The following is a 20,960-nucleotide window of genomic DNA, read 5'->3' as shown; positions in this document are numbered from 1 at the left end:
CCCAGAGGGCATCCTCTTCCTGGAAGGAGAAGCCGAGCAAGAAGGCACGGGGCTCCCTGGGCGGGTTCTTTTCCCAAAGAGGTCTGCCTGCCAGTGACTGCGATCCTACATCGGTCCCCCAGTCCAGGGGTTCAAAAGTCTCTCTGAGATTACAGACACTGGTGGGACTCTGAGGAAATGCTACGGCAGCCTCAGCTCTCGGAAAAATGCACTCACAACTTCTCACACAATGTCACTGGGTTTTTGGGTTTAATCTGGTCCAAACGCTCACCTCTCTGGCAGCAATGAACCTCAAGATTAAGCATCACGAGGCCTCCGTGTTATTTTTAGCCAAAAATTAAAACACATATAGAGACAGGCCAATAAAAACATAAAAGCAAAATATGGTAAACACTAACAGTTAATGAATATGGGTGGTAAATATAAACCTCTTCTGTAAATTGCCAGCAAGTGAATATTTTGAACATCTTGGGCCACACAGTGTCCGTCCCAACCACTCACCTGTGCACTGGCAGTCACGGAACCAGACGATATGCCAACAAATGGGCCAGGCTGTGTTCCCATAAAACTGCACTTGCAAAGCAGGCCATGGGCTTAATGTGGCCCATGAGTTGTAGTCTGCTGGCCCTGGTACTAGCCTTTAAATGTTCTGTATGTTTGAAGTCTTCCATAATAAAATTTCAGGGGGAGCACTGACTCGGTTGCCAGTTTCTTTCCACCTTGTTGCCTCCAAGTTGGATCTCTGGGTTTTTCTCTTGGCTGGGCTATGGGGAAATGTACAGGGGGGCCAGGGCCACACCACGTGAACGGCAGTCCTGGGCACAAGAAGATGGTAGCAAGGGATGATCATACGCATAATGCCAGCAACAACAGCTGCTAATGTTTACTGATCACTTACTATGCGCTTGGTAGCCTTCAAGTGCTTGATGTGGAGAATTACCATATTTGATCCCTAGAAATGGGTTCTGAGGCAGGTATTGTTATTGGAATCCTTTTAAGGGTAAGGATGCTGATGCACAGAGAAGCTGTCATTTGCCAGAAAGTAGCAGAGCCCAGGCTGGAAGCCAGGAACCCTGACTCTTAATCTCAACATCACTATAGTTAAGGAAAGACGCCTAAGGGGTGGACACATGAGAATCGGGGCATCTCTGCCATGGGAGAGAGCCCCCTTCCCTCCTGCTGTCCCTGGAGATTCTGGTTTTGGTGTCGTTGAGAACATCAGATTACTTTCTTCAGCATAGACAGCACCGTGAACACTCAAAAAAGGCAGCACGGGGTGGTGCTCTGGAGCCACACGGCCTGGGTTCAAGGCTAAGCAGCTTTGCGTTACTAGCTATGGGATCTTGAGCCACTCTGCACCTTTCTGAGCCTCAATTTCCTCACCTGTGAACTGGGGATTACAACATCACCTATCCTCAGGTTACCCTGAGTGCCGAGTGACATATCCTGGGAACACCCTAGGACCAGCTAAGACAATAATGGCAGCTGTGTCCACTTCACCTGCTGTAGCACCTGATTTTGTTCCGGTATCAAGAAGGGCTATGTGGCAGCTGGGTAGGTATCCACTGACGTCTCTCTTCCCTTCTCTTCGAGGGAGGTATTTCCATGGTACATACTGTGTGCCAGGCACTGTTCTAGGCGCTTTCATGTCTTAACTCACTGGATCCTCACAACCACCCCAGGAGGTAAACACAGGATTAGCCACCACATGATAGAGAAAACAAAGGCACAGGGGGGTTCAGTAACCTCACGCAGCTCAAAGGTGGCAGAGCCAGGATGGGAACCCAGCCACCTGGCTCTTCACCAGAACCATCAATTTGTATTTCTGTGTTTTTCCTTTGGGGGTGGGGGTACCCTGAGCAGGTCTAATAACAACCACAATTCCAAAAGAGAGGAAAGCATAGACGACCCCAGAAATATCTGCAACAGCTGAAATGAGACACGAACAGTCATGACTTCCACAGGCTTTGCCGACGCTATTTGCGCTCTGCTATCATTAACACTACAGTTTGTAATAGAAGGCAAGGTAAACCGGAGTTCTAGGGTAGTGACAAAAAAGGCATTACTTTTCCCATCTGAATTCAGATGGGAATTCTCTGCTGGAATTCTAGACAGGCCCTGGGTTAAGAGCTCCTGCAATGGGCTACGTTGCCTCTCGTAACCCCTGGGTTGCAGCTGTGCACACGATCCCCTCAAGACATTTCTGAACCTTGCCTGCATCCAACATGACTAGGAAATTAACGCCCAGCCAGTGAAATCCAAGCGGGAATGGTGTGTGCAACTTCTAGAAGTGTCCTTGAGAGGATCTGGGGTCACGCTCTTCTTCCGAACAATGTGTAAGAGCCTGAGACCCTGACACCACGGAGTGCCACAGCAGCTTGAACTGCCATCAGACAGGAGTCAGAAATAAACTTCAAGCTCATTTAAACCGCCTTTTGAATTTTCCTATGATTTACAGCCAAACTGAATCCCAATGAACTCAGCACATGACCTAGTTCTGGACAAGGAGCAAGCTGGCCAAGGAGCTTCCAAAAAAGATTTTCTTCCTTGGGAAATAAGGGAGAAGGACAGAACAAAACAAAACAAACCAAACCAAACCAAAACCAAACAACCCTCTCGGTCCTGGGCCGGCCCCTGCTTTCAGTGTGGTCCTGGGAGGACTTAATGATAGCAGACACTGCAGCAATCTTGTGACCACACTAGGCAGGTCGAAACATCAGCAAACTCTGACCCAATTCTGTGATATCCTTGAGCTGCTGAATTTGTAGAGAAGGGGAAAATGAACCCTTACTTGTAGGGACAACTGTTGGGCTCTCTGTGACATTCCTGATGGAGTAGCTACCGACATCAATGAGAAATAAGAAAAGAAGAAGAAAAAAAAAAGAAATCCTTCCTGTTCCTTGATCGTGTCACAGTGCTGGAAGAGTACCCTGTGCACTGTCCCCCAAACTGGTCCCCGGGCTGGGTCTGCCTGTATCCCCAGCAGCCTTCAGCGCACAGCCCAGTACCCAAAGACGTGATGGATAAAATCTCCCGTCCTGCCACCGCATCCACCTATAAAAAGCACTACTTGGCTTTTTAAGGCCCATGTTCCCATTCGATCCACAAAGCCTCCCTGACGTGAACATGCACAGTGTGACCCCAGGGAGCTTTCCTGACCCAAGCGTGTATGGGGTGAGCCACACGCAGTCCATCTTCCCTTCACGATCAAGAGTGAAACCCAAAGGCCTTACTGTGGCCTCCGAGGCCCAAACACAATCTCGCCCCCGTCTCCCCACCCACTCTCACCGCCCACCACCCCCTTGCCCCCAGAAATCCTGTCACAACGGTTCCCTTGACAATACCCAACAAACCAACGCCACCCCAACTCTCCCCCAGCTCTTTGCACTTGTTGATGTGCTGTTTCCTCAGCCAGAGACACCGTCCCTCCAGACACCCCCAGTATCTGCTGGATCCTCACACATGACCCGCCCAGGGAAAAAAGCAGGCCATCGCTCTCCACATGCGTGAACTCTCATCGCTCTTGACACAGACTTCTCTGTTCAGTTTGTCCTTCTCCACCCTGTGCTCCAAGCACCTAGGACAACACTTGGCACGGAGTTAGAACAAGAAATATTTGCCAGATTAATGTTTTCTCTCTTTTTTTAATAAAGGAAACACAGATGTTAGTACAAGCAGCAATAACGAGTTTCTTAGAGGAATGCGCTCCAAACCGGAACTGTTTGCAGCAGCTGGTGGCTGGCAATGGGGCGGTGGGGTCTGTGACGTAATGTGTGTGCTTTACCAAGGAGCTGCGGCCTGGGGAAATGCCCAGTGAGTGGCAGAAGTCTCTCCACCTCCTCTAACGCCCTATATATCTTGCCTCCTTAGTCCACAAAGGATCACGTTTCTAAATGAACACAATGTGTGTGGGTGTGAAAAACGAAGCATCCACCTGGCAATCGTTTAGCACTGCTCAAGAGTGGAAATGGCCATCACAACCTCTATTTCTAGATCACGTGAATTTTTTAGTAACAAAGGAGCGTGTACTCTGGCTTTCCCCATTAGCTAAGGGCTCCCAGGCCAGTCTGGGCACTCGGAGCTTTGGTTTCCTCACGAGAAGAGTGGGAATCACAACAGTGCCTATGGACTCACAGGATGGCTGGGGTGATCTAATGAGGGAAACCTAGAGACAAAGCCTGGCAGGTACCAAGCACGTAAGTATTACTGTTATTCTTACAATGTCTCTTGTGTATTTGGCTTTTCGTGGGGGAGGTGGGGGAGGAACAACAGTACTCTCGCCCCCCCTCAGAAACTGCAGCACTAGAGTGAGTACCTCCCACCGCAGCTGGCCTGGCATGATGATTATTTATGGACGCGCCTGTCTCCCTGGTTTGGAAAGTGACTGGTCTCTGGGACAAGGGTCAGGACTGTTACCAGTGGTGATTCCTGAACCTTTGACAGGGCTGAGCACACTAAAAGGCATAAATAGAAACGATTTAATTTACAGAGTACTTACTATATGCCAGGCACACAGCCAGGTACTCTACACATGTTCTCTCTTGCTATTCTGGTAACCCCACAAGAGGTAGACGCCAGCCCTGTGTTCATTCCACAGACGGGCAAGTGGGGTACAGAGAGGGGAACGCAGGCCGCCCCGCGAACCGTGGCAGAACCTGGAACTCGCACCCAGTTCCGCACTACCATCCTACACAACTTCTCTTTCTCTAGTTTAAACTCTCAGACAGCAACCTCATTTCTAAGTTCTGCTTCACCAATCCCCCACGCATTCCACAAAAAGAGGCCAAAGCTTGTAACGCCACGTTCCTAAGACATGGCCACGGGGCGTGCTGCTGCAAGGTCTCAGACAGTGGCTAGTGACTGCCCTGTCTACACGGTACAGCTCGCTAACCCAGCCTGTTTGTCTTCCATCCTCTTTTCTTTTAAACAATCAAGGCCAGAAGCGCTGAGTAGTAACTCATAAATTTCGAATCCAGGATTTCGAATCCTGATCTGCTTCCACCCATGACATGGTCTCCCTGTGTCACTTCCAGGCATAGGCTTTGTGTCCACAGGGGGCTCAGCTGAGTGGTGAGGAGTGAGGCCCTGAAACCCAGTGTCCCTGGCTAACTGCTAGTGTCACTACTTACCAGGTTGCGGGACACCAACTGAGTATCCTTATTTATTAAATGTGAAGATTCACAGCCAAATTTGCAAGCTGATTTAAACAAGGCGATTGTAAAAGACACTTCTGAAGCAAGCGAGGAGATCTGATTATGAACTGAGGTTTAGGGGATACTGAACAATCACTGACGCAGATGATGGCACTGTGATTATTAAAATATCCGCTGTTTTAGAGGTGCTATGTGGGAGAAGGTATGTGGGAGAAAATGTCTGAAGCTTGGGACTGACCTTTAAAATACTTATAAACGGGGGTTCCTGGGTGGCTCAGTCAGTTAAGCGTCCGATTTTGGCTCAGGTCATGATCTCAAAGTTCGTGGGTCCGAGACCCGCATCGGGGTCTGTGCTGACAGCTCAGAGCCTGGAGCATCTTCGGATTCTGTGTCTCCCTCTCTCTCTGCCCCTCCCCCACTTGCACTCTGTCTCTCAAAAATAAACATTAATAAAAAATGTTTAAAATACTTAAACAGTGCTCGCTTCGGCAGCACATATACTAAAATACTTAAACAAACGACCCCCCACCCCTGCCAAAACCTAAGGGAGGGAAAGGAACACAGGAAAAAAAGTTGATATTTGATATTTAACCATTGAAAAAACTTTTAATTTTTTTTAATGTTTATTTATTTTTGAGAGAAAGGGTAGACAGAGCGGGAGTGAGGGAAAGGCAGAGAGAGAGAGAGGGAAACACAGAAATCCAAGCAGGCTCCAGGCTCCGAGCCACCAGCACAGAGCCCGATGCAGGGCTCGAACCCACGAATTGGGAGATCATGACCTGAGCCGAAGTCGGACACTCAACCGACTGGGTCACCCGGGCACCCCTTCTGAAAAAAACTTTTAAAGGAAAGTAGATAAGATGTTTTTGTGAAGATTCAAGTAACACACACTGAGTACTCAGCAGCATGCCACCGGGCACATGGCAGGAGTTCTAGACCTCAGCACTACTGGACCGTCTCCGCGGTGGGGGTCGTCCTGTGCCGCATAGGACGCTGAGCAGCATCCCCGCACCGGATGCCAGACGCACTCTCCCACCAGTCGCGACAGCCCAAAATATCTCCACATTTGTCTCCTGGGGAAACGAAGTCACCCCAAGTCAAGAACCACTGCTCTAGAGTGACCATGAATAGTTTTTAAAAATGCCCAAAGCACCTCACCTTGACAGACAAAGCCCCCATTATCTCAGCACCACTAAGACTACTACCGGCCAACACTTACCGAACACTTAGAATTCGTCAAGCACTGTTCTAAGCATTTTGCACATGCTATACCACTGAATCCTCACAACACCCTTATGAGCTCCCAAATGACAAAACCACTCCATTTGATAGATGAGAAGACTGAGAGAGAGAGCCTAACAGAGACCCACCCTCTCAGCCAGGGGACCATGCTGTCAGTATCACCGTGTCCCAAGCACCCGTGGATACTGCAACCCGGCCTCTGCCACTCACGGACTGGGCAGGCCTTACATAAGGGAAGCCATCTTTCTGCACATCACCTTCCCAAGTATAAACAATGAGCTACCACGACCACTGACCGAGGTCGTCACTACCGCATGCCTACTGCTAAGCAGCCACTTAACGTGTCGGGTCTACCGCACCTTCACAACCTCCATGGCAGATGCTGCTTCCTCATCATTATCCCCACTCTCAGGACGAGGAATCCGGGCCCAGTGAGGACAAGGAATCGGTCCAAGGATACACAGGGAGCAAAGTGGCGGAGCTGGGATTCAAAGCTCAGTCATCCTTGACTCCCCCTTCACCACCCACCACATTATATCCTATCCACCGGCAAACCCCAACAGCCCTTCTCTCAACAGACCTGGAATCTAACCTCTTCTCCCTACATACGTGCCGACACCAGTCCTGGGTGCTCTGCGACGGCACCCCAGGAGGTCTATCTGCTCCTGCCCAGCCCCCACTAAACAGCCACAAGGATCCTTTAGAATTAAGTCTGACCATGTCATTCCTCCAGCCAAAGCCTTGCAGCATCACCAGAGCCTTTGCTCTGGTCCACAGGCCTTCACTCCATCTCGTTTCAGACTGGTCCTCACCTCTCACCACTTTGCCATTCATTCTGCTTTAGCCACGCCTCCGGCCAGGCCGTTCTCTAAACACAAGGAGCACGCTCCCACCTCAGGGCCTTTGTACCAACGTACCGACAGCTGGGAGAGTCCTCCCTGCCCCCAATTCATTCAAGTCCTTACTCCTGATCCCTTCCTCAGAGAACCTTCCCTACACACCCTGTCTAAAAAGCAGCCCGGGGCTTGCTCTAGTCCCGGGTCCCTGCCTTATTTTTCTAATAAACAATTACTGCCACTGACATCACATTCTTGATCCGTCTGCCTCCTCTACTAGAACGTAAGTCCCACAAAGGCAGCAGCTTTGCTCTTTTACTCCCCAGTGTATCCTACCCTTTAAAGTTTATTTATTTATTATTTATAGAGACAGGATGGGCATGCATGCACATGCGCACACAAGTGGGGGAGGGGCAGAGAGGAGAGAGAAAGAATCTCAAGCAGGCTCCACGCCGTCAGTGCAGAGCCAGATGTGGGACTCCAACTCACGAACTATGAGATCATGACCTGAGCCAAAACCAAGAGCCAGATGCTTAACTGAATGAACCACTCAGGCACCCCTCTCCTAGCATTTAAAACAGTTTGGTGCACTGATGAATGGATAAAGAAATTGTGGTTTATATACACAATGGAATACTACGTGGCAATGAGAAAAAATGAAATATGGCCTTTTGTAGCAACGTGGATGGAACTGGAGAGTGTGATGCTAAGTGAAATAAGCCATACAGAGAAAGACAGATACCATATGGTTTCACTCTTATGTGGATCCTGAGAAACATAACAGAAACCCATGGGGGAGGGGAAGGAAAAAAAAAAAAAAAAAGAGGTTAGAGTGGGAGAGAGCCAAAGCATTAGAGACTGTTAAAAACTGAGAACAAACTGAGGGTTGATGGGGGGTGGGAGGGAGGGCAGGGTGGGAGGGAGGGCAGGGTGGGTGATGGGTATTGAGGAGGGCACCTTTTGGGATGAGCACTGGGTGTTGTATGGAAACCAATTTGACAGTAAATTTCATATATTAAAAAATAAAAAAAAATTAAAAAAAAATAAATAAATAAAACAGTTTGGTGCATAGGAGGTGCTGAACAAGTATCAGCTGAGAAATGAATCAAAACTAGAGAATTGCAAATCCCATGTTTTTTCTAATATCTTAGACTGTCTCATTAAAGGCCAGTTCAAGTATCTGGCATATGGAATAGCAAGTTTCTGTCCCTCCCCAAATACTGTCCTCTCCTCAGGTCTTACCCTTCCTTTGGGAACCTTTCCTGGGTCCTCCACTTTTCAGCTGCATAAATCTGACCATGTTACTTACTGTGCTGTGCTTCAGTTTCCCCATCCGGAAAATATAGGTACACACAGGACCCACTTCAGAGAATGGCTATGAGAATTCAGTAAGCCCGCAAATGTACTGCCTTTTGTAGCCGTTAGCTTAGAGCGATCACCCAACAGACATCAGCTATCATTATTATTTATCCAACCCTTTGTGAGCTCCTGTATCACTGGATATCATAGGCACCGCCACAGGCCTTCCTGGTGATGACTGTGACTTTGGGTTCTGTTCTGAGGCCTGTACTGAGCCTCTGAATCCTGAGAGATGAATCAGAGCCAAGCCCTGTGCTCAGAAAGCCCATACACATGGACACAGATGCAATCTCTGAGATTCTGTCTCTGATTCTTAGGAAAATGTTCAAATTCCTTTCACACCCAGATCTGTATATATCTGTGTGAAAAGATTTGGAAAAAACACAAGTGAAAAGTGCAAGTTGCAGAAAAAAATATTTAACGTTTAAAAAAATAAAAAGCCACTTGCTTTCTTTTTCTATATTTGACTGGAGCACACTCAAATACAGTGCAGACTCCAAAAGAAATCTAATGCAGATAATAAATGCAAGCCATAAATCTAAGTTTATATCTTCTGGTAACATTAAAAAAATAAGAAGCATGCAAAATTAATCTTAACAGATTTTATTCAACCTGCTCTAACAAAATTTTTATCATTTCAACAGGTAATCAAGATAAAAAGCTTCACTCCAGGGGCGCCTGGGTGGCTCAGTCGGTTAAGCGGCCGACTTCAGCTCAGGTCACGATCTCGCGGTCCGTGAGTTCGAGCCCCGCGTCGGGCTCTGGGCTGATGGCTCAAAGCCTGGAGCCTGCTTCCGATTCTGTGTCTCCCTCTCTCTCTGCCCCTCCCCCGTTCATGCTCTGTCTCTGTCTCAAAAATGAATAAAACGTTAAAAAAAAAAATTAAAAAAAAAAAAAAGCTTCACTCCATTCTCCATTGTGTGTCTTTGAAATCTGGTATGCATTTAACTTCCAAGTACATCTCAACTCAAACTAGCCATATTTCACGTGTTCAATAGCCATATATGGAGAGTGGCTACCACACTGAACTGCACACGCCTATGAAGATTTGTAAGGACCTGACAACATGGGTTACTCTGGGGGCGGGGAGGAGAGGATGGGATTTGATACAGAGATGGTTTAAGTCAAAGGTTGGCACTCTCTTTTCTGTAAAGAACTAGGCAGTACATACTTTAGGCGTAAAGGGGCCAGACTGTCTCTGTTCTCAATTCTACCCCACTGTTGTGTCACAAAAGCAGCCATGGACAGTATGTAAATGAATGGGTCTATGTTTTCAATAAAACTTTATTAAAAATAAATAGGCAAAGGGCCACCCGTGGCCATTTGCCAATCCCTGTGATGATGAAAGACAGAAGCAGAAAACGTCCACCTTTAGCCCAGAAGGCTGACCTATAGCTTGCCTACTTTCAATAAGGACCAAATATGTACTGGTTACTACATTCTTAAAGAGGCTCATGACTGCCTGTACATCTCACCCATAGTTAATATCAAGCTAAATGATAATCACTAGAAAAACCTTCTGAAAGTAGTTTTATGAGTAGAAATTCTAAGAAAACATTTATGATCTAATATTCCCTGCAAAATCCCTCACCCTTGAGCACTAAGCATATAATAACCACTGGCTACATACAGCCAAAGTGCAGCTCTTTGTGCCCACAGGTCCTGTCCCTGTGCTACTTAAATAAATTTACTAAGCTGCACCATAAAATATCTCAAGAATTCTTTTCTGACCGTCGATCCAGGAACACCTGGTTTAAGTGATTGCTCAGGACAGCCTTGTGAGTCATGACCCCTTTCACCTTCATCTCCCAACACCAACAGCTCATTCTCTTGGCTCCAGCTACACTGGCCTTCCTGCAGTTCCCAGAACACGTGCTGCACCATTCCTGCCTCAGGACCTTTGCACTTGCTTCTTTTAGCTGAATGCTATTCCCCAGACATCCACGGGGCCTGCTCCCCACTTCACATCTCTGTTCAAATGTCCCCTTCTCAATAAGGCCTTCCCTAGCCATTCTATCTGAACCTGTAACACTCTCCTGTCCTCCCCATCCCTGCTTCATTTTTGTTCAAAGCACTTTTACCATCCTGACAGCATACATTTTACTTAACTGTCTTATTATCTGCTTCCCCACATGGCAACATAAAGCTCCAGGAGGCGGGTAGTTTTTGTTCATCTTGTTCCCTGCTGTGTACCTGTGCCTAGAACAATGCCCTACCCAGAGGAGAGGCCCAATAAATACTAACCGATTCACTATCACAATACGCTGTTGTTTCCTCCCCACATGACACACGTGTTAATAATGTATTCAGCTGTTTCACATCTGCCTCTTGTATAACAAATGGTGTCACCATTATATCCTCAGCACCATAAGTGATACGTGGCAGGTGTTTACTGAACAAATGAATTTACACAACAGCCCCATGAACCAGATAATGACCTCCATTTGAGAGAAGAGGAAATCAAGGCTTAAGGAGATTAACCAACTTGCCCATGTCTATTAGCAAGAAGTGGAAGAGCCAGGAGTACAACAGCAACCGGTCTGACTCCTCGAGATCACTCAGAGGCTGGGCCCAGCGCAATCCGCTCAATTTTATAAACAGACAAATTCTGGCCCCTATAAAGGGAGGACGGGACCTCTTCAATTACTTCTCACTCCAATAATTGTAGCCAACGTTTATTAGGCCCTCATAACAACTAAGCACCGTTCTATTTTACTTGCGGTATTAACTCCTTCAGTCCATCACAAGCACTCAGTGAGGCCTGAACTATCATTAGCCCACGTTTCGGGGAAAGCGGGCCCAGAGCCGTGAAGTAATGTGCACAAGGTCACACGACGGGTGGGAGGTGGAGCTGGGATGGGCAAACCGTGGAGTCCTTAGGCTTCTCAACCCTTGGCCAGCCCGGCTCAGCCGGGCTGCCATCCCACTCACCAGAAATGCGTTAGCCTGTTTAGTAAACTGCCCACCCGCAGTTCGGCAGGATCCCAAAAGCGGGGGGAAAGAATTTCTACCTCGAAATCCGCTCTTAAATTTAGCTAGTTGCCCCCTTGGGAGTGGGGTTTTCGCCGCCCCTCCCCTCCGGGAATCTACACCAAAACTGAAGAGGGAGGGAGAGCAGGAACTGGAAAGACAGCCGTCATCTCTCAGTCCCCATTTAGAGAGTTAGCCGCCGGATCTCACAGGAAGGGGAAAACCTACCCGGGTCCCGACCCACCAGGCGCCCCTCCCCCACTCGGAGCAAGTCGCACACCCTCCCCATCCCAAAGGGCCACTCAGGGGCTGCGGCCAATCACCGAGGCTTTCCCTCCGCCCCACCCAGTGGCCCGACCCCCTCCCCGGTCAAGGCTTCCCAGGACCCCGGCAGCCGCATGCACCAGACAGGGCAGGCCTGGGACCCTCCAGGGTGGCCTGCCTCCCGCCCTCCGGTGGGCCGACACCCAATCCCCGGCGCCGTCTCATCCAGTCCTGGGACCCGAAGACGTGAGAGCTGGACGCTGATTGGCCGCGGCCCCCTTCCGCCGCTCCCGGCGAACACTGAGCTTTCTCCGCGAGGGCCGTCCGTGCCCCCATTACCCCTTCCCGGCTTCCCCAAGTTCCCCGTGGCCTCCGGACCTGAACATCCTCGTTGCGGAGCTCGTCTATCAGCACCGCGATGGGGTAAAGCGAGTCGTCGCCGTCCGCCGCCGCCATCTTGGCTCCGTCCCGTTCCTGTCAGACCGCGGCCAGCGCCGTGCTGAACCCGGTGCAGGGAGGGGCAGGGATGGAAAGAGGACGAAAGACGAGCGTGGGGGCGCCCGAGCCACTTTACAGGGGCTGCCCCACGGTCATTGGCCGCGCTACGCCTGGCCAAGTCTGCATTTCGTTGGTCCGGACAAGTGAAGCCCCGCCCACTGCCCATTTGCCATTGGTCGAGGGGACGAGCCGAGGCTGCCTAAGCATAGCTGAGAGGGAAGGACACGGAAGTGCGTGGTATCTTAGCGACCAAGATTGTGCCCGCCTACGTTGCCGCTAACAACGGGCCAGACGAGCGGCTGTTTTAGCCAATGAAGGGCGGAATCGAAGGAGGCAAAACCTGCCTTCTGGCGAGCCTGCACAAAGCTTCTGCGCCGGCGTCGCTAGGATTGCATGACGTCATGTGGGGAGCGAGACAGTCCGGGTTTTGGCTTGTGAGCTGGTGGCTCTCGTGGCTGATGGATCTATCCCCAGCAACTTTGTGAAGGAGGAGTAGGGGTTGAGACTTTGGTTTTATGCTTTATTTTGCGGAGGCCCACACAAGGGCGGCGACTTGCCTTACTTTCTGCCTGAAGCTCAAGCCCCGTGTGGTTCCGGTTCCAAAGCAGTGCTTAGGCACATCCATTCCCCGTTTTGCACTTCAGCAGTCCCGGAAAATTAGAGCCCTCTCCGTACATCGTGCTTTTTCACGTGAAACAGCATTTGTCCAAACCATCTCTTCTACTGGGAGAGCAGTTCCTGTTTCATACTCAGATCTCTGCATAAATGTCTCCCCTTCCCTGCCTCTCTTCAGGCTTGGTCCTCCAGTCCCCGGAACCACATACCACCACCACCCCACCCTAAACCCACGTATCTCTCAGTCTCTCATCTGTCTCTGTCCCAGAATTTCTATCCCTGGGCTGGCACTGTGACTTTGCGCTGGAGTCTTACCTCTCAGAGTGGGAGCAGTGTTGGGTCTGACTAATTAATCTCTATTCCAAGCTTTACCCACACAGCCCCCCACCACATTTTAAGAGCACCTTAACACAGGGAGTTGGGGAATGGGGAAGAGAAGACCTGGGATGCTTTTCCCCCCTTCACCGCCCCCTTGAAAGCCAGAGCTGAGCTAGGACTCCTGGACACGTCTGAATAGCCCAGGCTTCTTTTCCAAACACGCCTACCCACTCCAGTTAGACAACTAACTGTTCCTCATACACGGAGATGGTGGTAGCATCACATATTTCAATCCTTGCCCTGCATGTGCCCAGGATCTCCCCACCACTACAACAGCTCACTGAGACTATGGGTCTTCATAGGTAAGAGTGCACTTTAAATATCATAAAATTTTCTTTCTCAAATATACCTCACTAAGGCTGGTGTGGGGAGGTTGTTATGCCCAGAATTCGTGATCCCCAAAGACCACTAGGGAGCCGAGTCCGATGCAAAAGCAAAAGAACCTTTATTCGAGCTAGCTCGAGCTCAATCCCCTACCTGCACCGACGCAGTGGTGAGATACCAGGGAGAGAGAGCGAGTTTCAAAAGCACAAAGATTTTATAGGGGTCTAGGGGCAGTTGGTGAGGTAATAGCTGTGGCCTCAGCCGATTGGCTGGGGAAGGGTCGTGGCCTCGGCCGATTGGCTGGGGAAGGGTCGGAGTCCTGTTACGCAGGTCGCTGGGCGTGTTTTGATCAGAAAGTTTGAACGGGTGAACGGGAGGTTACTCAACGGGAGGAGGCGCAGTCTGAGGTTTCTGTGATTTTCCCGGAAAAGGGGTCATGTCGGGGACATAGTCACTCAAGGTGGAGAACACAGAACAAGATGGAGTCGGCTGGCGTAGGCCCGCCCTTTCATTCCCCCCTTGTCATGTAACTTACGGACCCAATCATGGGACCGGCTGCATTTATGGTGACAAGGGGAACAGAGTTTGGAGGTTTACGCTAAGTTCTGGGAAGCATGTGTCCCTGGGGTGGCTCTGGGAGGTCTAATTAAGTATTGTCCCTGAGCTGGTATCTATGATCTGCCAGGTGATGTTTTGGGGGGTGTGGGGACTCCCGGTAGCATGAGCAATGACAAGCAGAGTTAACAGAGTTACCAATATTAGGTGGGTCGAATGCGCTGTAGCTTGAGCTTGAGCTTGAGCGGGTTGTGTTGGTCCCGACTGATGGCCCATCGCGTGACGAAGTCCTTCCGGATCGAGGAGGGGTCAGCTGGCCGAACGTGGGTGTGATGGACCCAGGTCGCAATGCCGTCTACTTTGAGAGCGGTGGGGGTTGTCAGCACTACAATGTAGGGTCCCTTCCAGCACGGCTCGAGAGTCTCTCGGTGGTGCCTCTTGACATAGACCCAGTCTCCCGGCTTGTACTGATGAGGTGTCGGGGTCGGGCCAGCCTCGTAGATGGCACGGAGGCGCGGCCAAATGTCCTCGTGCGCCCTCTGGAGCCCTCTCAAGGAAAGAAAAAGTTCTTGATCTTTAAACTCTGCAAGAAGTTCAGCTCGAAGACTGGGAATAACAGGGGGTGGCCTGCCAAACATGATCTCGTAGGGAGTAAAACCCAGAGTGTAAGGAGTGTTTCTAACCCGGTAAAGGGCGTACGGTAGGAGAGTCACCCAGTCCCCGCCAGTCTCCATGGTTAATTTGGTAAGGGTCTCTTTTAGGGTTCTATTCATTCTTTCTTACCTGTCCTGAGCTCTGGGGCCTATAAGCACAATGTAATTTCCAGTTTGCCCCCACCGCCTTGCCTACTGCCTGCGTTACCTGTGAGATAAAAGCTGGTCCATTGTCTGATACTATCGTGGCAGGAAAACCATACCTGGGTAAGATGTCTTCTAGTAGCTTCTTAGCCACCGTCTGAGCCGTTTCATGCTTGGTTGGGTATGCCTCCACCCAGCCAGAGAGGTGTCTGTAAATACTAAAAGATATTTATAACCATACTTTCCTGGTTTAACTTCAGTGACGTCGACCTTCCATTGGGGTCCCGGTCTGGTGCCTCTGAGCCTGGTTCCTTTTTTTTATTTGATGTGGCTCTCGCGTTGGTGAGTTGGCAGGTCTTGCAGGCAGATACAACTTGCTCTATTTTGGTGTCCTTTTGGTGAATCTTGATTCCGGCATGTCAGATTAAGTCTTTTAATTTTCTGGCCCCCATGTGAGTAGACCGATGCATGTGCTCTAATATTGAGACTCCGAGCCGGTCTGGCAGCATGAGCTCCTTGTTAGGTGTATACCACCATCCCTTTATCTCCTGGGCCATGGGGAGTTTCTTGATCCGCTGTAACTCCTCCTGGGAGTATTTGGGCTGGTCTGGTAAAACTGGGTCTCCCGGGTCCGGTAGTTGTATGGTCATGGTGGGGACTGGAGTAAGGGCTACTGCCTTGGCTGCCTGGTCAGCCTTTCGATTACCTCTAGCTACTGGGTTATCAGCTTTTTGGTGCCCTTGGCAGTGGATAATGGCTAGCTTGGCAGGAAGCCATAAGGCCGTAAGCAGGTCAAGTATCTCCTGCTTATTTTTTATAGTCCGTCCTTCTGCCGTCAGTAACCCCCTCTCCTGATAAATTGCCCCATGAATATGAGCTGTGGCAAATGCATAACGGCTGTCTGTGTAGATGTTAAGCCGTTTTCCAGCTCCCAGCATCAGCGCCTTGGTGAGGGCTATGAGCTCCGCTCGCTGTGCTGACGTTCCGGAGGGTAGAGCCTCCGCCCATACGGTGTCCGTTTCGGTGACCACCGCTGCACCCGCATACCTGTGTCCGTCTCGCACAAAGCTGCTGCCATCAGTGAACCAAGTAGCCTCGGCATCGGGGAGGGGCCGGTCGGTCAGGTCCATTTGGAATCCATGTACTTGTTCCAGGATTCCCGCACAGTCATGTAGTGGAGCACCTAGGTCAGGGTCGGGCAACAGGGTTGCAGTATTGAGGGCTGCACTGGGGTGGAACCGCACCCGTGGAGGGTTGAGTAGGAGGCTCTGGTAATGAGTCATACGTGTGTTGCTCATCCATCTATCAGGAGGCTGTTTCAGGACCCCTTCAATGGCGTGTGGGGTCGTGATCCAGATCTCCTGTCCTAGGGTCAGTTTGTCTGCGTCCTTGACTAGGAGTGCTGTTGCCGCAATAATTCTTAGGCATGGCGGCCAGCCGGCAGCCACTGGGTCTAGTTTCTTAGACAGGTAAGCCACTGGGCGGTTCCAGGGGCCTAAGGCTTGAGTTAGAACCCCTTTTGCTATTCCCTTGTGTTCGTGTACAAAGAGGTGGAAGGGCTTCGTAATGTCTGGTAGGCCCAGGGCTGGGGCACCTAGGAGGGCCTTTTTTTTTTTTTTTTTTTTTTTTAATTTTTTTTTTCAACGTTTTTTTTTTTATTTATTTTTGGGACAGAGAGAGACAGAGCATGAACGGGGGAGGGGCAGAGAGAGAGGGAGACACAGAATCGGAAACAGGCTCCAGGCTCCGAGCCATCAGCCCAGAGCCTGACGCGGGGCTCGAACTCACGGACCGCGAGATCGTGACCTGGCTGAAGTCGGACGCTTAACCGACTGCGCCACCCAGGCGCCCCAGGAGGGCCTTTTTTAACTGATTAAAGGCAGTTTCTTCTTTTTCCGCCCATTTAAATGTTTTCCCCTCTTTGGTAGCTTCATATAGGGGCCTGGCAATCTCAGCAAAACCTGGAACCCAGAGGCGGCAGTAGCTGGCTGATCCTAAGAATTCCCTTACTTCTTTTCGGGAGGTGGGAGTAGGGATCCTTAGGACAGTTTCTCTTCTGGCATCTGATAACCGCCGCTGTCCGCCCTCCAGGATATATCCCAGGTAACTTACCCTCTCCCTGCATATCTGAGCCTTTTTCGTGGATGCCCGGTACCCTAAGGCCCCCAGGGTAGCCAGCAGGTCCTGGGTCCCTCGCTCACAGTCTTTGGCCGTGTCGGCAGCAATCAGGATGTCATCTACATACTGTAGAAGGGTGAGGCCAGGGTGCTCCCTTCTGTACTCACCCAGGTCCTCGTGTAGTGCCTCGTCAACGATGGTGGGTGAATTTTTGAATCCCTGAGGCAGCTGTGTCCAGGTGAGTTGCCCGCTGTAGCCCTCCTCCGGATCATGCCACTCGAAGGCGAACAGGGGTTGGCTCTGGGGTGCCAGTGGCAGACTGAAGAAGGCGTCCTTTAAATCTAGTACAGTATACCAGACCCTGGAGGGTGCCAAGGAGCTCAAGAGAGTATATGGGTTGGGAACAGTTGGGTGTATGTCCGCGACCCTCTTCTTTACTTCCCGGAGGTCTTGTACCGGTCGGTAGTCATTTGTGTGAGGTTTTTTGACCGGCAGTAAGGGGGTGTTCCAGGCAGACTGGCAAGGAACTAGTACCCCTAGGCTTCGTAGTCTCCGGATGTGTGGCTGGATCCCCTTCCGGGCCTCCTGTGACATGGGGTATTGTTTGATCCTTACCGGACTCTCTCCTGGCTTGAGCTCTACCAGGACTGGGGTCCTATGAGCGGCTAGTCCCATCCCCCCCCCCCCCCCAGTCTCTGCCCAAACCGAGGGGAATTCTTGTAGCCATCTGTCTATATTATCCTCTCTCGGGAGCGCCTCCTGGTGGAGGAGGTATTCATCCTCCAGTTTCATGGTCAGGACCTGGATGGGGTGGCCCTTGCCATCGGTGACCTGAGGCCCCCCTTGTCTGAAAGTTATCTGAGCTCCAATCTTGGTCAGTAAGTCCCGTCCTAACAGCGGGTAGGGGCATTCTGGTATTACCATAAAGGAGTGGGATACCCGGCCCGTCCCCAAATCTACCGTTCTTCGGGTAGTCCATGAATACTGGCTCATACCAGTTGCCCCTTGTACCCAGGACTTCTTGCTGGCTAGTTTTCCTTGTGGGGTGCGGAGGACCGAATGTTGTGCTCCGGTGTCAACAAGGAAGTCAACAGGGGTCCCCTCCACTTTAAGAGTTACCCTGGGTTTGGGGAGAGGGTCCGAACCCCGACTCCCCTAATCACTTAGTTCATCTAGCTCTAGGACTTTTACTCGATCAGTCTTGCTTCCTTTCCCGCCGGCCCTTTTCAGACAATCTCGGGCCCAATGCCCTATCTCCTTGCAGTATGCGCACTGATCCTTCTGCAGCCTCTGCTTCCCCCCCTTGGTGGTTCTTTTACCTTTTCTTGCGTCGTCTGCCAGCTGCCGGAGACGGTGGTCTCGTTCCTCAGGGGAGTCAGCAGTGGTAGCTAGTAGTATTCTGGCCAGGTCTCGAGTCTGCTTACTGCTGGCAGCCGCCATGGCGCGAGCCTGCTTGTCCTCAGGAAGCTCCCGGTTATTATATACCTTTTCGGCTACCACCAGTAAGTCCTGCAGACTTTTTTCTCCTAGTCTATCTATTTTCTGTAATTTTCTCCTAATGTCTATGGCCGATTGGTTTACAAAGGCCATGATAACAGCTGCCTTGCTTTCCGGAGCCTCTGGATCCATGGGGGTATAGGTACGGAATGCCTCCATGATCCGTTCTAAAAAGGCAGCCGGAGATTCATCTTTTCCCTGTTGTACATTTCCTACCTTGGCCAAATTGGTTGGCTTTCTAGCAGCCATTCGGAGACCCCCCATTAGAGTCTGGCGGTAGACCCGGAGCCTCTCCTTACCTTCTGCCGTGTTGAAATCCCACTGGGGCCGAGTTAAGGGGAAGGAGGCATCTATCTTGAGCCTGGTTGGTGGTGGGATTCCCGTCTGTGCCCGGAACTAGTTTTCGGGCCTCGTTGACGATTCTTTCTCTTTCTTCAGTCGTGAACAGGACCTGCAAAAGCTGCTGGCAATCGTCCCACGTGGGCTGATGGGTAAAAAGAACAGAGTCTAATAAATCAATAAGCCCTGCCGGTTTCTCGGAAAACTTAGGATTCTGAGCTTTCCAATTGTAGAGGTCACTAGTGGCGAAAGGCCAATAGTGATGGGGCTGGTTCCCCTCCGCGTCTGGGGGTCCGGTGGCTCGCAGGGGCAGAATAGTGGAGTCGGCGGCGGAGGCGGATTGCTCCCTCTGAGCCCTTTGTCTGGTGAAGGGCGGGCTTCCCACTGGAGCGTTTCCGCCTCCTGCTCTCGGAACAGCGTCTGCCTCCCCCGGAGGGGGAGGATGGTGTTCTTCCAGCATCCTAGAGGGGTTATACGAGGGAGGAAAAATTAATTCTTCTTCAGTACCCCCCTGTAAGACAGGGTAGAGGGGTGCTGAAGGCTGGATAAGACTTTTCTTCTTCTTTGTCCCCTGCAAAGCAAGAATGGGTTTTGGCTCCGGAGGGAGCGGGGCTAGGAAGGGCTTAAGCCAAGAGGGTGGGTCTTCTACAAGGTCCTGCCAAGTGATAATGTAAGGGAGCTGATCAAGATGGCCCGTCTTAGGCTGAGAGATGATACTCCTGACTCGGTGGATGGTAGGGAGGTCAAAGGTCCCCTCTGGTGGCCATCCGACATTGAAAGTTGGCCACTTGCTAGAACAAAAAAACTGCCACCGACCCTTTCGGACTTCCACACTGAGGTTGTTAGCTCTTCCCCTCACATCCTTAAAGTGATCAATCATAATACTTAGAGGAGTAGTCTGAGTCTGTCCCATAACGTCTGTCCAGTAAGTCCACAGAACAAAACAGAGAAACACAAAAACAGACAGAGGGCCCCTAGAAAATCTTCCAACTCCATGGAAGCAAAACTGAAAGCTAGCTTAGACATTTGAGGGGATTCCACGTCCCTCCAAAACCGATGAGGGGATTCCACGTCCCTCCAAAGATGACGGCCTCACGCCGACCAGCGGGAGTGACCCGCCTCGTCTCAGACCTTTGAGGGGATTCCACGTCCCTCCAGAAGGGAGAATCGGAACGTCTTCCGAAACTCCCGGCCCGTGGTCCTCCAGTGCGTCCACTTAGACCGCGTCGGGCACTACCAGAACTCCAGAAGTGAGCTCACACAGAAAAGACAGAACAAACAGACAGACACTAACCGTGGCCAGTCAGGCTCTCCGGGTCGGGGGTCCCTCAGGGGTCTTGGGTATCCCGGACGAGCCCCCAAATGTTATGCCCAGAATTCGTGATCCCCAAAGACCACTAGGGAGCCGAGTCCGATGCAAAAGCAAAAGAACCTTTATTCGAGCTAGCTCGAGCTCAATCCCCTACCTGCATCGACGCAGTGGTGAGATACCAGGGAGAGAGAGCGAGTTTCAAAAGCACAAAGGTTTTATAGGGGTCTAGGGGCAGTTGGTGAGGTAATGGCTGTGGCCTCAGCCGATTGGCTGGGGAAGGGTCGTGGCCTCGGCCGATTGGCTGGGGAAGGGTCGGAGTCCTGTTACGCAGGTCGCTGGGCGTGTTTTGATCAGAAAGTTTGAACGGGTGAACGGGAGGTTACTCAACGGGAGGAGGCGCAGTCTGAGGTTTCTGTGATTTTCCCGGAAAAGGGGTCATGTCGGGGACATAGTCACTCAAGGTGGAGAACACAGAACAAGATGGAGTCGGCCGGCATAGGCCCGCCCTTTCAGAGGTCACAGGCGTGCCATGTACAGACAACTCTCTGAGTCAGAAACAGTCTCAAACAGCAACTTGATTCTGGGCAGACTCTGTAAAGAACAGGCCTCACCATGGGCATCTGAATGAGTGACCCAGACAAGTATTTGAGCGATGCAATTGGTTTCCACAGTTCACAGCCCAAGAAAGGCAGGGCGGTCCTTA

At 50.8% G+C, this 20,960-nt stretch overlaps 2 protein-coding genes across 2 annotated transcripts in view; both read right to left on the bottom strand.

Annotated features, from left to right (window-relative positions):
* The window catches only part of PPP2R1A (protein phosphatase 2 scaffold subunit Aalpha), a 37,972-nt gene extending 25,597 nt beyond the window's left edge, over positions 1 to 12,375 (bottom strand). Inside the window, exon 1 of the mRNA XM_019425401.2 lies at positions 12,203 to 12,375. Within this exon, the coding sequence (XP_019280946.1) occupies positions 12,203 to 12,280 (78 nt within the window). The 5' untranslated portion in view covers positions 12,281 to 12,375. The remainder of the gene's footprint in view (positions 1 to 12,202) is intronic.
* A 2,255-nt stretch (positions 12,376 to 14,630) lies between these two features.
* Positions 14,631 to 19,900, bottom strand: LOC128778002 (uncharacterized). Its single transcript, XM_053905731.1, is given in 4 exon segments — positions 14,631 to 14,743; positions 15,111 to 15,395; positions 17,104 to 18,960; positions 18,962 to 19,900. Coding segments are annotated over 3 exon segments (2,940 nt in total). The 5' UTR covers positions 19,859 to 19,900; the 3' UTR covers positions 14,631 to 14,743; positions 15,111 to 15,209.
* Between the last annotated feature and the right edge of the window lie 1,060 nt (positions 19,901 to 20,960).

Source organism: Panthera pardus, unplaced genomic scaffold, assembly GCF_024362965.1.
Source record: "Panthera pardus isolate Hobbes unplaced genomic scaffold, ASM2436296v1 HiC_scaffold_18, whole genome shotgun sequence".
Classification (NCBI taxonomy): domain Eukaryota; kingdom Metazoa; phylum Chordata; class Mammalia; order Carnivora; family Felidae; genus Panthera; species Panthera pardus.
This window is presented reverse-complemented; position numbering and strand designations above follow the sequence as displayed.